The sequence below is a fragment of the Eptesicus fuscus genome, chromosome 5 (genome assembly GCF_027574615.1).
Source record: "Eptesicus fuscus isolate TK198812 chromosome 5, DD_ASM_mEF_20220401, whole genome shotgun sequence".
Taxonomy (NCBI): domain Eukaryota; kingdom Metazoa; phylum Chordata; class Mammalia; order Chiroptera; family Vespertilionidae; genus Eptesicus; species Eptesicus fuscus.
Genome location: NC_072477.1, coordinates 42,735,496 through 42,750,503, shown reverse-complemented (window position 1 = coordinate 42,750,503; position 15,008 = coordinate 42,735,496). Strand labels below are relative to the sequence as shown.

The window sequence follows — 15,008 nt, the reverse complement described above, 5'->3', positions numbered from 1 at the left end:
GGTCTCGGGTTCGATTCCCAGTGGGGGCATGCACCTAGGTTACAGGTTTGATCCCCAGGCTTAGTCTGAGGGTATGTGGGAGTCAACTAATCAATGTATCTCTCAGATCAAATTGATGTCTCTCTCTCTCTCTCTCTCTCTCTCTCTCTCTCTCTCTCTCTCTCTCTCTCCCTCCCTCCCTTCCACTCTATCTAAAATTCAATGAAAAAAATATCCTTGGGTGAGGATTAACAAACAAAATAAATGATAATAATAATAATGATAATAATAATAATAATAATAATAAACCTTTCCAGCCCTGGCTGGGTAGCTCACTGTCCTCATATGCCAATGTTTCGGGTTCAATTCCTTAGGGTAGGGCACAAGAAACAAGCAATAATTGCATAAGTAACTGGAATAAAAAAAATCGATGTCTAACTGTTTCTCTCTCTCCCTCCTTCCTCTCTCTCTCAAAGTCAATCAATCAATCAATCAATCAATTAATCAAAAACCTTTCCCAATCTTTGTAGTTTGGCTCTGTGGAAGTATTTCTTTAACACTTAGCCAGGCCATTTGAAATTCTTCCTCAGCCTTCTCTTCCTGATTGCACTCAGTATGTATACCAGCCAGTGGTGGAATCTTAGGGTCTTCTCAGGTCTTTCCCAGCATGTATCTTGTCTCAGGCATGTGGTGGCTTTCTAAATGCCCGTGTTCATGAACATTTTTGAATTTGAAGGCCCTAATTTCCCAGTGAATTTCTCTCCCCAGATTTACTCCAAGGCTTTAGATGCTCTATCATATGTACCCACTGTAATCTTTGGTCTCAGGCATTTGGAGGTTGGTTGTTCATCTTACCATGTTTTCAATGCCCACTTTTTTGCTGTGGGTTTATGTTAGGAAAAACAGACGAATGCCTGGAATTAGTCCTTCAACTAGCCCCAGACGCATTAGAACAAACACTAGGATTGCCAGGGACCAGGTGTCCACCTTGGGAAGGTGTTCTGCTGTCTTCAAGATAGAAAGTAGGGCAGGGGCAAGTAAAAATGTCATTAAGTTTTCTTACTATTTGTTTTTCTTTTTAAGTTTTCTTACCATTTTAAAGATTCGCTTGGTTGCTGTAAATCTTTGACTTTTTCTAAAGTTTGGACAAAGTTGGTTTGACAGTTCAGGTTGTTTATCTCAGTGTTTCTGTGGAGGTTGGGAGTTTGGAGCTGCTTACTGTGATATTTTGCTACGTCCCGCTTTCCACAAATTTTGATAAATTGCATCTTATACACACACACTCTTCAGACGTATATATATTCACGAATCCGTGCGCCTGTAGCTCGCTGCCCCGCCCTCCTTTAGCTCTCTGCCCGCTGCCCCGCCCTCCTGTAGTTTGCCTCCCTTCCTCCTCCCTCCTGCCTCCCTTCCCCTCCCCGCAACACCCCTCCTAGCTTGCTGCCACGCCCCATCCTGTAGCTCTCCACTGCCCATTTGTAGCTCGCTGCCCCACCCTCCTGCTGATCCGTGATCCAGTCATTATGTGGTCGGTCGTTATGCTTCACGGTGTAACGACCATTTGCATATTACATCTTTATTATATAGAGTATGTATTTTTATTTAGAAGTAATTGTAGATTCATAAGAGATTGCATAGAAATATATAGGGAAGTCACATGCATTGTTCCCATAGGCACCCTTAAAGTTAACATCATATGGAACTATAGTACAATATTAAAACCACGTAGTCGACATTGATAAGAACCATTCATTCTCTCTCCCTCCACCCCTAACTCCCTGGCAACCACTAATGTGTTTTTTACCTCTATAAGTATGCTATTTCATTAATGTTGCATAAATGGAATTATGTAATAAACATCCTTTTGGGATCTTTTCTTTTTTCACTCAGCATAACTTCTAAGAGGCTTATCCAAGTTGTGTGTATCAATAGTTTGTTCTTTTTTTTCAAAACTGCTAGTGGTTTTCCATGGTGTAGATGTCATAGTTTAGCCCTGTACCCATTAAAGGAGATCTGGATAGTTTCCAGTTTGGGGAACTTATAAAGCTGCTATGGACATTCTTGTAAAACCTCCTGAAAGAAAATAAGTGTTCATTTCTCTGGGATAAATGCTCAAGGATGCAGTTGTTGGTTGTGTGGTAAGTACATTTTTTTTTTCAAAGGAACTCAAAAACTATTTTCCAAAGTGGCTATACCATTCCTACCAACAATGTACATGTGCTGCATATCTAAAAAAGCTATGGCTATGCCATGGCTAGGTAACTCAGTTGGCTAGAGCATCGTGCTGATATGTCAAGGTTTCGGGTTCGATCCCCAGTCAGGGTATATGAAAGAATTAACCAATGAATGCAGAAATGGGTGGGACAACAAATTGATGTCTCTCCCTTTCTCTCTCTCTCTAAAAATCAATCAATAAAAATTAAATAAATATTTTAAAACTATGTGTAATCCAAATCCTGAGTTTTCTTCTATGAGTTTTATAGTTTTAACTACTATTTAGGTCTATTATTCATTTTAAGGGGAGCACAATAGTTTTAGGGTCCCACAAAAATGTTTTAAATCTTTAAAATTAGAAGAAAAAATTAAGTATATTTGGATTGCATTAGTCTTTATACCAATGCAGTTGTAAAACATATAATCTTCAATATTTTTTTTAAGGAAGCAGGGGCCTCTGAGTTTCTTTCTGACACCAAATATGTGGTGTCTTTTCACACCACTTCTCCAGGACCAACTGGGCATCCAAGAATTCAAATTGGTACTAACTTCAGGAGTAAGCGCTCAGACCCCACAGGTTAAGGGCTCAGTCCCACAAGACTGCCCCTACCTCAGATACCAGTCACCAATCCCATGGGCCACTGGTACTTCTGACTGACCAAATTTGAGGATTCCTAAACCCCCCTCCTCAGGTTTGATAATTCACTGGAATTCAGGAAAAACACTTCACTTAATGTTTACCAGTTTACATAAAGGAAACAACTCAGGAACAGCCGAATGGAAGAGATGCGGAGGGCAAGGTTTGGGGAAAGGAGGTGCAGAGCTTCCATTCTCTCCTGGCACCCTGCCTTCCAGTACTTCCATATATTCACTAACCTCCCTCTCATCACGTTTGGTCTTCCCAGTGACAGCTCCCATCAGGAAGCCCCACCCTAAATCACCTCATTAGCATTATACTCAAGTGTGTTGGAAAGAAGCTATGAATAAGAAAGACAATCCTATTAGGAAATTCCAAAGGTGTTAGGAGCTCTGTCCTGGGAACCAGGAACAAAGTGGATAATTTTTTTGTTATACCACAGTTTCTAGAAAACAAAAGTGCCTAAGGCCACAGAAGTTATCAGTTGAGTAGCCTGAAGGTAGTGGAGATCCATTGAAATGGGGCAGGCTTGGTATATGTTTTAGAGGCAGACTCAACTGGACTGGTTGATGGATTGGATGTGGGAGGTGAATGAAAGAAAGGAACCAAGGGTGATTTCCAGATTTTTGATTTGAACAACTGGATGGATGATGGTGCCGTCCACTGAGAATACTGGGAAAGGAGCAGGACTGGGGGTAAAATCAAGGCTCTCTCTCTCTATTTTTTATTGATTTCAGAGAGAAAAGGAGAGGGAGAAAGGGATAGAAACATCAATGATGAGAGAGAACCCATTGATTGGCTGCCTCCTGCAGGCCTCCACTGGGCATCGAGCCCGAACCCCCGAGCATGTGCCCTGACCAGGAATCGAACCATGATCTCCTAATTCGTAAGGTCAATGCTCCACCATTGAGCCACGCCGGCCGGGCTCAAGGCTCTCTTTGACATGAGTATGAGATGACGCTGAGTCATAAAGTAGAGAGATTAAGCAGCTAATTGGATTTGTGAACCTGGGTTTTGGTGGAGATGTCTATGCTGGACAGAAATGTGAAAAGCATCAGTTTAGAGACTTAAATGTCAAGGAGTTTGGATGACATCACCTGAGAGTAAGACAGAGAAAAGAAGAAAGTGAGGACTGAGCCTTGGAACACAGCAACATTTAAAGATTGAGTCAAAGGAGAGAAATCAGGGATTTTGAACAGAAGACCTGTTAACGATTCAGGTTACTGGCTGGGATCTTGATTCTCATGGACGTAGAAAAAATTTTAAGGTCAATGATAATGAAAGTAAAGCAAAGTGGGATTTATTGAAGATACACTCAAAGTGAGGAGTGAGCCAGTTGAGGTGTTACCAGGACACAGAGACCTCGGTTCTTGTCTTCTTGAGGGCAAGATTTCCATCAAGAGACAAGGTGTAGAAAAGCAAGCAAGAATTTATTGACTGCAGCAAAAACATACTTAGGGCAGTGAAACTAGGAAGGACATAGAAGCAGCAGCAGGAGAGCCTAGGCTGGGCTGTGTTGGCTCACTGGGAAGTCAGAGAAAAGGGGGAAAATGGGGCCTTGGAGACAGGTTCAGGGGGTTACCCCAGGATAAGCTGCCACTGCCCATTGCTCCCCTGGTTGCAAGTCTCATGGGGTCCCTTAAAGGTTAGGGGATATGTGCACGGTGGGGAGGGGGTTAGGGTTAGGGTTAGCTTTATGCTGATGTACCATAATGAGATTTATTTTAATTTGTCTGTCCTTGGGTATGGTTGGCAAATGGCACTTTATTGGATTTCTGTTACCTGCCTGCCTGAGTAAGGTGATTTAATCTATTTACTCTCTGGTTGGAGATAAGTGCAAACCATTTATTCCTGTGCCCTTGGTTAAGGGGAGATACAGGATTTACTAGGTGGCTGCACATTGCTGTTTAAACCATCTGTCTCAGTTTCCCTATCTCACTTGTCTTGGAATTTCCCTAGCTTCTTACTATTCTATAACAGACCCAGTGAGGGAATAGGAAAATCCCAACAGTGAGACATTGAGGGAAGTTCAGGGGCAAAAGCGTTTTAAAAGGAAGCTTGTTGTTTGTAGTTCTGCTTCGGGGTCAATTAGATAAGAATTGAGAATTGTCAATTGGCTTTGGAAACACGGAGATCCTCAGTAATCTCCATAAGTGATCTTGATGAGGGAAGTCAAAACTGGATCAGAGTAGGCCCAGGAGTGAATGTGAAGTGAGGAAGTGGGAACAAGCACTGTAGAGAGAGCCTGAAAAACCTTTCGAGAATTTACGCAGTGAAAATAGCAGAGAAATAGGGCAGTTCATAGTAACCTCAAATTTCTATGGTATATGAGTAGTTTTGATAGCGAGAAGGGAGTCTTGTTTTGCTTTTTTTGCATGAGGTATCAGGTAAAGTTGAGAAGCAAAACGTAGAGGCTGGGGAGGAGGTATAGGGGCATTTAGAAGAGGAAAAGGTGTGAAATAATTCTTTTATCGTCTACTTAAATGTTAATTTAGTGGAGAAAGCCCTCCCAGGATGAAATACATGTCCCCCTTTTTCTCTCACTGGCCCATTTGCTCTTTTCTGGGACTGATCACCTGTTGTAGTATCTTTATTGGTTCACTCGCCTGCTCCCCTTCCTCCTCCCCCTCCCCCCCGTTAGAAACCTACAGTTGGGCAGGGACTTTGTTGTAATTTCCCAATGTATACAGAACCCTTAGAAATGGGGCCTGCACAGATAAGTAATTCTTGATGAAACAAAGTAGTAGTTAGTGAATGTCTTCAGAATTTTGTCTTTAACCCATCCGTCCCTCTTAAGGCTTGTTTGGGCTAGACCAGTGGTTCCCAACCTTTTTTTTGGCCATGCCTCCTCACCTAAGCAGCACTAAAATCCTGATGCCCTTCTCCCCTCTCCCCCGACATACAATTCTTACTATTCAAAAAGTGAATGCTTATTCACGTGGAGGAAGCCTTGAAGGCCATTAACTTGGTCTAAAGAAGCTTCTAAAGACATATGGCATCCGTGAAAGAGAAAAATAAAAGAACAAAAGGATAGTTGAAATACTGAGGAAGAAATCACTAAGAAGTTGGTAAAAAAAAAATGTAAAAAATTCAGTTAACTCATTCTCGAATTGCCCCCCTTAAAAATCAAATTGCCTCCCCCCCCCCCGCGTGGGGCGTGTCCCGCACCTTGGGAACCACTGGCTAGACACTTCCTCTCTGAGCTTCATTTCTGAATACTTACGCATATACCATGGGAATTTAATCTCTTCTCCGCCTACCTCACTGGGTTGTCATGAGGAGGATCTGAGCTAATAAACCTGGAAATGTTCCATCAAGTGAGTGATGTCTAAACGGAAGGGATTGTTATTTTTAAGCCCACGGATACCCTCGCAGGTAGCAGGTGCAGACTAGGGGAGGAGGGCACGATTGTTTCCTGGGACTGTAGCTATGGAAGCTTTGCAGAGGGTTCCGCAGGCCTCGGAGGGGCGGGCTCAGGCCAGCAGCCCCGTAGCGGTGGTCGGTCCCTGGAGGCGCTGGCCGGGGCGGGGAGGCCGGAGGGGGAGTAACTGTCAAACCTCCCCGCTTGGCGCCATTATTTAAATGGTACGTGGCCCTTTCGTAGCTGTGCGTGCTCAGGGCGGGGCTCCGAGCTCCCGGAGCGGGGCGGGGGCCGGGGGTGGGCGGGGGAGGTGGAGGGGCGAGAGGGGCCGGGCCGGGGCGGGGCCAGGCTGGCTGGGAGGGCGGGTTTAGCCCCGGCCCCCGGCGAGGTTCAGTGCGCTTGCGCTGACAGACGCAAGATGGCGGACAGTGCGGAACTAAAGGTAAAGCGCAGCTCGAATTCACTTCTAATATTGGGCTGCGGAGACGGCGCCGCTGCTGTCCGGGGGGATGGGTCTGACCCTGGGGGGCCGCTCGGGCCAGCCTCCGCCGGGGTCTGGAGTTGTAGGGAGGAGAGGCGTGCCCGGCCCCAGCGGAGGGGGCCCGGCAGCGGCGGGCCGCGGGCCCCGGGTGCCTCGGGGGCGCTGACGGGTCGTCGCCGGCGTGTTATTGTTGTGGGCGCCCCTGGCGGGGGTGGCGGGGGAAGAGATCGGGAGTCGGAGGTGCGGGCTGCGGCTGCCCCCGAGGCTGGGTCTCCTCCCGGTCCGGGCAGCCTCCCCGCCCTCCCGGGGGCGCGGGGGCTGGGGTAGGGTGTCCGCGCCGGGGGACTGGAAGAGCTCCCCGCGGCCGCTTCCTCTTCCTTCTTTGCCGTCCGGGCTCCTGTCAGGCGCTCTCCTCAGACCCCCGGGAACTTGGCTCCGGCCGCCCCGCCCCTCCGTGGCTCCCTGCCGCCCCCGCCCCGCTCGGCTCTCCCCGGCCGCCGGCCTGTCAGGAGGCTGCCGGGCGCCCTGCTCGCGGGCGGCGCGGTCTGGGGCAGGGGGTGGGGGTGCGGGGAGCAGCTCCGGTAAAGTTTCGTAAACCCCCGGCTCGGCGTCGGGATTCGGCCGAGGGGCCGCGGGGGCGTCTGCCGGGGCGGGACGTTACTCTTCTGATGCTGGGCAGCCGGAGGGGGGGGGAGAAGCCTCCTATTTGGAAGCGGTGGTGGGGAGCACCTCTCTCTCCCCCTTTCCTTCTCTTCCTTCGGCGGGTGTGGAGGGTGCGAGGAGCCTTTGGGGAGGCGGGGGGGGTCTCTGCACACACCATGATGGCGATGCTATAGCTGATGGAGGTGAATGGTTCGTGTTTATATCCCCCTGTTGCCTTTTGTTTGTAGGGACATCTTGCTGGCCATGTTGATTTGCACGAAATTCTCCCCTTGTCGTACTTCAACCCCCGATAAATAGAACGTCCCTCCGTTCCTCCCAACTGTACCGAGGACTCTCACGCCTCGCGAAATGGGAGGAAAGGGGGCCCCTCTCCCCCCCCCCCCCCCCCCCGCTTTTTCTCCCACCCCAGTCTTCCTCACCTGATGATGGCTTCTCTACCCAAGCAAATAGACCACCACACAGGCAGTTGGGGGAGGGGGGTGGAACCCTTACGATTGGATTGTGACAAATGGGGCTCCGCTTGAATCGTTTGGGTTTGGCAGCGAGCAGTTTTTAACTAACGCGTGTCCTGCCGAGGCTCCGAGCGCGATATCCCCCCGCTCCGTGGACCAAGCAGCCGGTTCTGTCCTGACCCAGAGAACTGACATCTCTGCCAGTGGAGATTGGGATGTACAGTTGTAAATCTTTGAGGGGGGGGTCCTCTCTTTATAAGTAATAAAGATCATTAAAAAAAATTTTTTCCCCCTGCGTTATCATGAAACCACAACTTCCAGAACAGCCAAATGCTAGGTTAGCCTCAGGAGAGTTTTTTTCTGCAGAAGGCTCCGCTGAAAGATTGAAAGATGGTTTTCCCCAATAATTTTGCAATGTTAACATTCCCAAATTTGTGTATTCAGGCACTGCCTTGGAGTGGCAGTTCTTTTTAAGTATGCTTCTAATGGCACACGAAGAGACAGCAGGTTTGTAAGGGTTAGTTTCGTTTTTCCCCAGTTTGAAACTATTTGACTGGAAATGAAAATGCCTCAGGAATTTGAAGATTTGGAGGTAATTAACTCTTGAACTAAAGAGTACGAAACTTTAGTTCATGTTTTCTGTAGTTTTACTCTTAAAACATAGTCACTGTGTGATCTTTGCTTTCTAGTACTTATTCTGTTAGAAGCCCTTTTGAATGTAGCTAATCAGTTCTGTTGTACATGGACCATAGAGGAAAGCTGAAAAGCTTGTGCTGCTATATTGTCACTCTTGATGCTGTCCAAAGAAACTGGTATGGAAAGCACATGCTGGGAGATTTCCTCCTTTGTTCTTTCTCATTTTAAGAAAGTGCCTTTGGGGGATAGATAGATCAGATCCCTAGTGTGAGTCTTGTTAGGTGAAGTTTCTCTTTACAAAAACGAGCCTGTATCAGATAAACGCAAAAACGCTTGGGGGGGGGGGGGACATTTTTCTAAAATGGATCTCATTTTTTTGCTCTCTCCAAAATCTACTTGAGTTTTTTTCAGAGGAGTTCTTTTCTACTTTTATGGTCCTCTTGTACAATTTTTTTTTCAAGTTATAACTGTTTTGACATACTGGTCTGTCATTGCGTGTGCCCAATACTTTGAGGAACTGTGATTAATTGCTTTGCTGTGATAGCTGTATTAATCTTCTTAATACATAATTGTGGTTATATTTACTATTCTTATTTTTGCGGGGGAGGGGAGATGACCTTAGGAATGCCTATCATAGTTATTTTAGAATGCGTTTATTTATATAATGTTTTGTGCAGTGATACTCCTTTTGGAAATTGCTTTTTCTGATTTTTGGAGGTAAATAGTATTTACTTCTAATAAGGTAGGAAAAGTTAGAGTAAGAATTAAGAAAAACCTAGATTTTTCAAAGTTTTATGTGAAATACAGTACTTCCAATGGATTTCCATCTGTGAAGCTTTGAGTAAATGAAGTAACTTTTTAATCTTAATTTATAGCCCACATTTCATTTTGCTCTGGATTTGTATTTAATAATTATTTTCTTCGTGGCCCATTTTTATGAGTCCTTTTAGATTTATAACAAATCTGCAAAGATCAGATGTTAAAAATGGATAGATCTGTATCCCCTGTAGATCTGGTGCAAGCGGCAACACTTACAGATACTGCAAATAAAAATTGGATTGTGAGTCCTGCATATCAAAAAGAGTTCTCTGCACATTTGTGAAAGGTTTAAGGGGAATACCCATAAATGACTTTTGTGAGAATGTAGAGAGTGAGCATTTTATTATCTTTAAGAACATAAAAGCAGGAGGGTGTGATGGCTAGCTGATATTGGAAGTTAATCTTACAGCTTCATGTATCCCTTCTTAAAGTACTTTTTAAAAAAAATTACAAATGTTTTTTGCATGAAAATTCATGTCAAGTTATAATGCCATTTTAGCTCATAGGAACAGTGGTAAGGAAGAAATTCATTATCATTTTAGTGGAGTAAATGGTGGAATTCAATGGGAAGACAAACCATACATTTAAAACCATATTTTAAAAAGTATTATAAGCATGACAGTAAATTCCGTTGTCATATTTTGCCTCTTCATTTTCAAGAGATAGCCACTTAATTTTGATATTTTGTGGTGTAATTTGCCTGCTTTTATTTCAGATAGGAGCAAGTAAATCTGACAATTTATTCATGGATTTGATTTGAATCTCCATAACTTGCTTTTGTCAAGAGCCACATTTAGATGGCTTTTGTTTTAGGTCACCATTTTTATGAACATTACTTAAGAACAATTTATAGAACACTTTAGTTTTAAAGTATTTAATATAATTGTTTTTGAAATACTGTCTTTTCTTCCATCGTTTCCTCCTGGGTGATTGTATTGTATTTCTCTTCAAAGAGTCTCTTGTAATCCCTGTTGATTGCTGTGGTGTTTAGTGGTGAGTCCACAGCTGATTAACCTTGGGATTCTCCTAGTGAACTCCATCAACATGCTGCTCCATGGTTCTTGCTGAGGCTTTTGAGTTCAGTGTAATTCGTACCCTTTTTCTGCTGGTAGCTAGGGATTAAAAAAAAAAAAAAAAAAGGCTTATGATTGTAGTGGGAACTGGGAAGAAATATTTAAGTTCCTGAAAAACTGGTGTGTTTATGATGAGATGTAGCTTTTCTTTTCTTTTCTTTTTTTTTTTTGAGGTGTGGCCTTTATCAACAAAACAAACCCCCTGGCTCATTACTTCATATAATTGGTTGTAGTGTTTTTTGAAGTATTCTGCTCTGGCATTTAAGCACCTTGTGGTTTTTATAATATATGTTTGAATAATCTTATGTAGTGCTTTGCAGGTCATAATGTATCACATTATCTCATTTGATCTTTCTAACAGTTCTTTGAGGTAGGAAAGGCAGGTAATATCTCTCTTTCATCGATAAAGTGAGCCCAGAAAGGGTAAGTGACTAGCCCAAGGTCATACAAATAAAAGTGGCAGGAACTTGAACCTAGGTCTTGTGATTTCAAAATGTACTGTAGACTGCCTTAGAGGTGCCATATTAGTCCTGGTGCCTTGCTTACTAAGAATTCTAGTTATGTTGTGGCTGATATTTTTCCCTCTTGCTCTTTGCCCAGGGTATTTTGGGATGTAATTTTGTTTTTTTGGGTTTTTTTTGCAAGGAAGATTTTGGAGTTTGTTAATTGGAATCATAAATATTAATTCTTAGAAATACCATTTTGCTTGGGAAAATTTCAGGGAATAGTGAAAAAAGTAGGCAGAAAAATAAACAACATCTGTAATTCCAGCACTTAGAAATATCATGGTCAACATCTGGGTTATCCAGTTATTTTTTCTCTCTGTGAGCATATGTGTTTGTATATTCATCACAAATAATAACACACTACTCTTGTTTTCTAATCTGCTGTTTTCATGCCTATCTTTCTATTTTATTCAGCTAGTCTCTTTGGACAATTAAATTATTTCCACTTTGTTGCTATTTTAAACAATGTCTTGACAAATAGCCTGATATAAAAGTTTGCAAATGTTTTATTCTAACTCAATATATTAATATGACAGACCTTTTGGTGCTTTAGGGAGCAGTACAGATGGAATTTTGAGTAGATGAAGTGCGAGTGAAATAAGTAATTTCTTGTTCATTGTCTATACCTTTATTTTTGTTTCTATAAATCTATCAGTAAGATTATTAAATGATGGCAGATATTTTATAAAATGTAAGCAAACATTTTTTCTGAATCAGAACATTCAATAAAGTATGAAATGGATTATGAAATAGTATGTATAACTTATTTCAAGTATGTTTGATTTTGGGAAATTATATCTCAATAATCAGATATTGCAAGATTTTGTGCCTTGTTTTTAGATGCTCATCTGTTTTTAAGTGGCATTTAAAAAAGCATTGCTGAACATTAATCTAGAGAAAGTAGAAATGAGAATTTGCCTTACTCACATTTTTAATCTCAGAGAAGTGTTGCCACAGTATTAGATTGGTAGGTACCATTATTTCTAGGAGGTACCTACTTTAGAGAAAGGTTATATAGGCAATGAAAACATTTTTCTATTTTACGAAGGGACCTTTATGGGTTAAAGGAATTAATAAATGTATATGTGAATTAAGATTATTTGTGCAACATCTGAAAAATACAGCACTGTAGAAGGAACAGTTGGTGAAATTAAGGGTGTGAAATTGAACATACTCTAAATTTGATGTCAAATTTGGTCCCCACCTAAACCTAAATTTATGTAACAAATTTCATCATTAGGATTTTAAAAAAATAGTTGATAAATGTAAAAGTGCTTAGTTTTCCTTTACCTTCTATAATAATAAAAGCATAATATGCTAATTAGACCAGACAGCCCAACGATCTTCCAGACAAAGTTGGGTCTGCAAGGGCTGAGCCCCTTGCATGAATTTCATGCATCGGGCCTCTCGTCTATAATAATAGTGTAATATGCTAATTAGACCAGACAGCTGAACCCCCTTTCGGACTTCATTCCAGATGTCCTTCCGGACGAAGCCGCGGTGGTAGGGGCCGAGGCAGAGGCGGTTAGGAGCAATCAGGCAGGCATGTGAGCAGTTAGAAGTGATGAGGCAGGCAGGCAGAGTGGTTAGGGGCGATCAGGCAGGCAGGAGAGCAGTTAAGAGCCGGTGGTCCTGGATTGCGAGAGGGTGCAGGCGGGGCTGAGGGAACCCCCTCCAGTGCACAAATTTTGTGCACTGGGCCTCTAGTTTTATAGTAGTACTAATTGCCATGCACTTTTTGCTACTCTCGCTACAAAATGTTTGTTACTGTACTTCCCTTTCCATGTTAAAAATTATGGAACTCCCATTGCTTTTTATTTCCCTCTACTCTTGGTTTCAGTGACATCACATGAAAACATAGCTTCTCCCCTTAGAATTTTCTGATAAACTTCATTCTTTGCTATGAACTTCTAAAATTCAACAAAGTTAAGAAACCACCTTTTTTCCTTTTCTTCTTAACCTTAGGTCAAGCAAACAAAACACTTTGAACATTAATTAGTAAGTTTGAAATATCACTAACACAGGACTGTTAACAAATGTTCTTATTTTTAAAAATTTCATCTCTTTCTTACCCTTTCTGCTATTCTCCGCTTTCAATTCCCCACTTGCCAGGTTAATTTTTCCAAAACACTCCTTTCATCCTGTCACTCCAGTGGCTTTCCATCAAAAACAGGATTAAAGTTTTAGCTCTCATTTTGGTATTAAAGATTTTCTATACACTGACCCCAGTCTGCTTTGTATGTTTTGTCTCCCTCACTGTATAGCAAAGGCCTTAATTTAAAGCCAGAGCTGTTAGTTTGCTTCTTTTTGTTGAACAGTATTCTGTTTTAGATACTGTTCCATTCTCACCCATCTGTTACCCCCTTCCCTGTGGACACAGTAGGTGCTTAAGATATATTTGTCAAATGAACAAATTATATTCAAGATATTTGTTAGTGAGAGGGCCAATGCACATGTCTATTTGTCAGTCTAAATTGTAAAAGTTCTGAGATAGGGTTATATATCTTCACGCTTTTTTTATGCCTGCTTCTTAGATGAACATGCATAACATTAAATCCACAATACTTTATGAAAGACTATTTTAGATTTATTTATATATCTTTACCTTATATAAATAATAAATGAATATATTTCTCATTGCAGTGATATAGCAGTAAATAACGTTAATTTTAAAAAAGTATATTTTTATTGATTTCAGAAAGTAAGGATGAGAAAGAGAGAGAAACATCAATGATGAGAAAGAATCATTGATTGGGTGCTTCCTGCACGCCCCCTACTGGAGATCGAGCCCACAACCCTGGAATCGGACTGTGACCTCCTGGTTCATAGGTCAATGCCCAATTACTGAGCCACACTCACCGGGCAAATGGTGTTTTTTTTGTTTTGTTTTTTTCAATCCTTACCCGAGGATATCTTTTCATTTTTAGAGAGAGTGGAAGAGAGAGGGAAAGAGAGAGATATCGATGTGACAGAAACACGATTGGTTGCCTTCTGCACGTGCCCTGACCAGAGCCCAGCCCGAGAGGAGCCTGCAACTGAGGTACGTGCCCTTGACCGCAGTCGAACCCAGGACCCTTTGGTCCATAGGCTGACGCTCTATCCACTGAGCCAAACTGGCTAGGGCCAAATGTTTTTTTGTTGTTTTTTTTCCCTAGGCTCCTGGGTTTATTTGAGGGTAACTTCAAGTGGATGTGGCCCTTTTGATTGACTTTTTTTGTTGCATCACTTTTTTTTTTTCTTTATTGATTAAGGTATTACATATGTGTCCTTATCTCCCCATTGCCTCCTGAACCACCACCCCCCCTCATGCCCTCACCTCCCTGGTGTCTGTGTCCATTGGTTATGCTTATATGCATACATACAAGTCCTTTGGTTGATCTCTCCCCCCCAAATGGTTTTTAATATATTTACAAGTTGTGCAACCATCATCACAATCAATTTTAGAATATTTTTCTTAACCCCCAAATAAATCCTGCACCCTTCAGATTTCACTCCTATTTCCCACAACTCAACTCACCTTCAGACAGCTATTACATTCTGTCTCTGTAGATTTACCTAATTCAGAAAGTTCTTATAAATGGAGACATCCTCCTATATAATAAAAGGTTAATATGCAAATAGACGGAAGGGTGAAACAACTGAACAACCGGTTGCTATGATGTGCGCTGACCACCAGGGGGTGCGTGTGGGATATGGCGCGTGGCGGGGATGGTGGAGCAGGTGAGTGGGAGCACCAGAACAAGGTAGGGCACCGGTCGCTGTCATCAGGGCAAGCCTCTGGTAGTTACTGAAAATTCTTTGCTCCCCCATGCTGCGGTCCTGCCCGGGCTCGCACCTGCTGCCGGCATCAGCCCCACTCGCACCCACTGCCGGTGCCAGAGCCACCGCTCACACCACTGCCAGCGCCGCTGCTCGCACCCACTGCTGGCGCAGGTCCTGATTGCTTGGTGCCATCAGTGGGTGTGAGCAGTGGCTGCTGGCCCCGATTGCCCCTGAGGGCTTCTCCACCTCCCCCTGCTCCTGAGGGGCGTGTGGGAGTGGTAGCAGCGGGAGCGGGGCTGCCAGCAGATGGGACTGGTGGCCAAGGTGGTAGTGGCTGGGCGGGGGCATGGAGAATAGGCTGAGACCCACCCCTGTGCCCACTGCAGCCTCATGGCCCACAGTTCTTTTCAAGGTGCACAAATGCG

The 15,008-nt window shown here is 43.4% G+C and overlaps 1 protein-coding gene across 1 annotated transcript in view; it reads left to right on the top strand.

The window, feature by feature from the left end:
* The first annotated feature begins 6,600 nt into the window (after positions 1–6,600).
* The window catches only part of PIAS1 (protein inhibitor of activated STAT 1), a 121,230-nt gene continuing 112,822 nt past the window's right edge, over positions 6,601–15,008 (top strand). Inside the window, exon 1 of the mRNA XM_008139090.3 lies at positions 6,601–6,633. Within this exon, the coding sequence (XP_008137312.1) occupies positions 6,610–6,633 (24 nt within the window). The 5' untranslated portion in view covers positions 6,601–6,609. The remainder of the gene's footprint in view (positions 6,634–15,008) is intronic.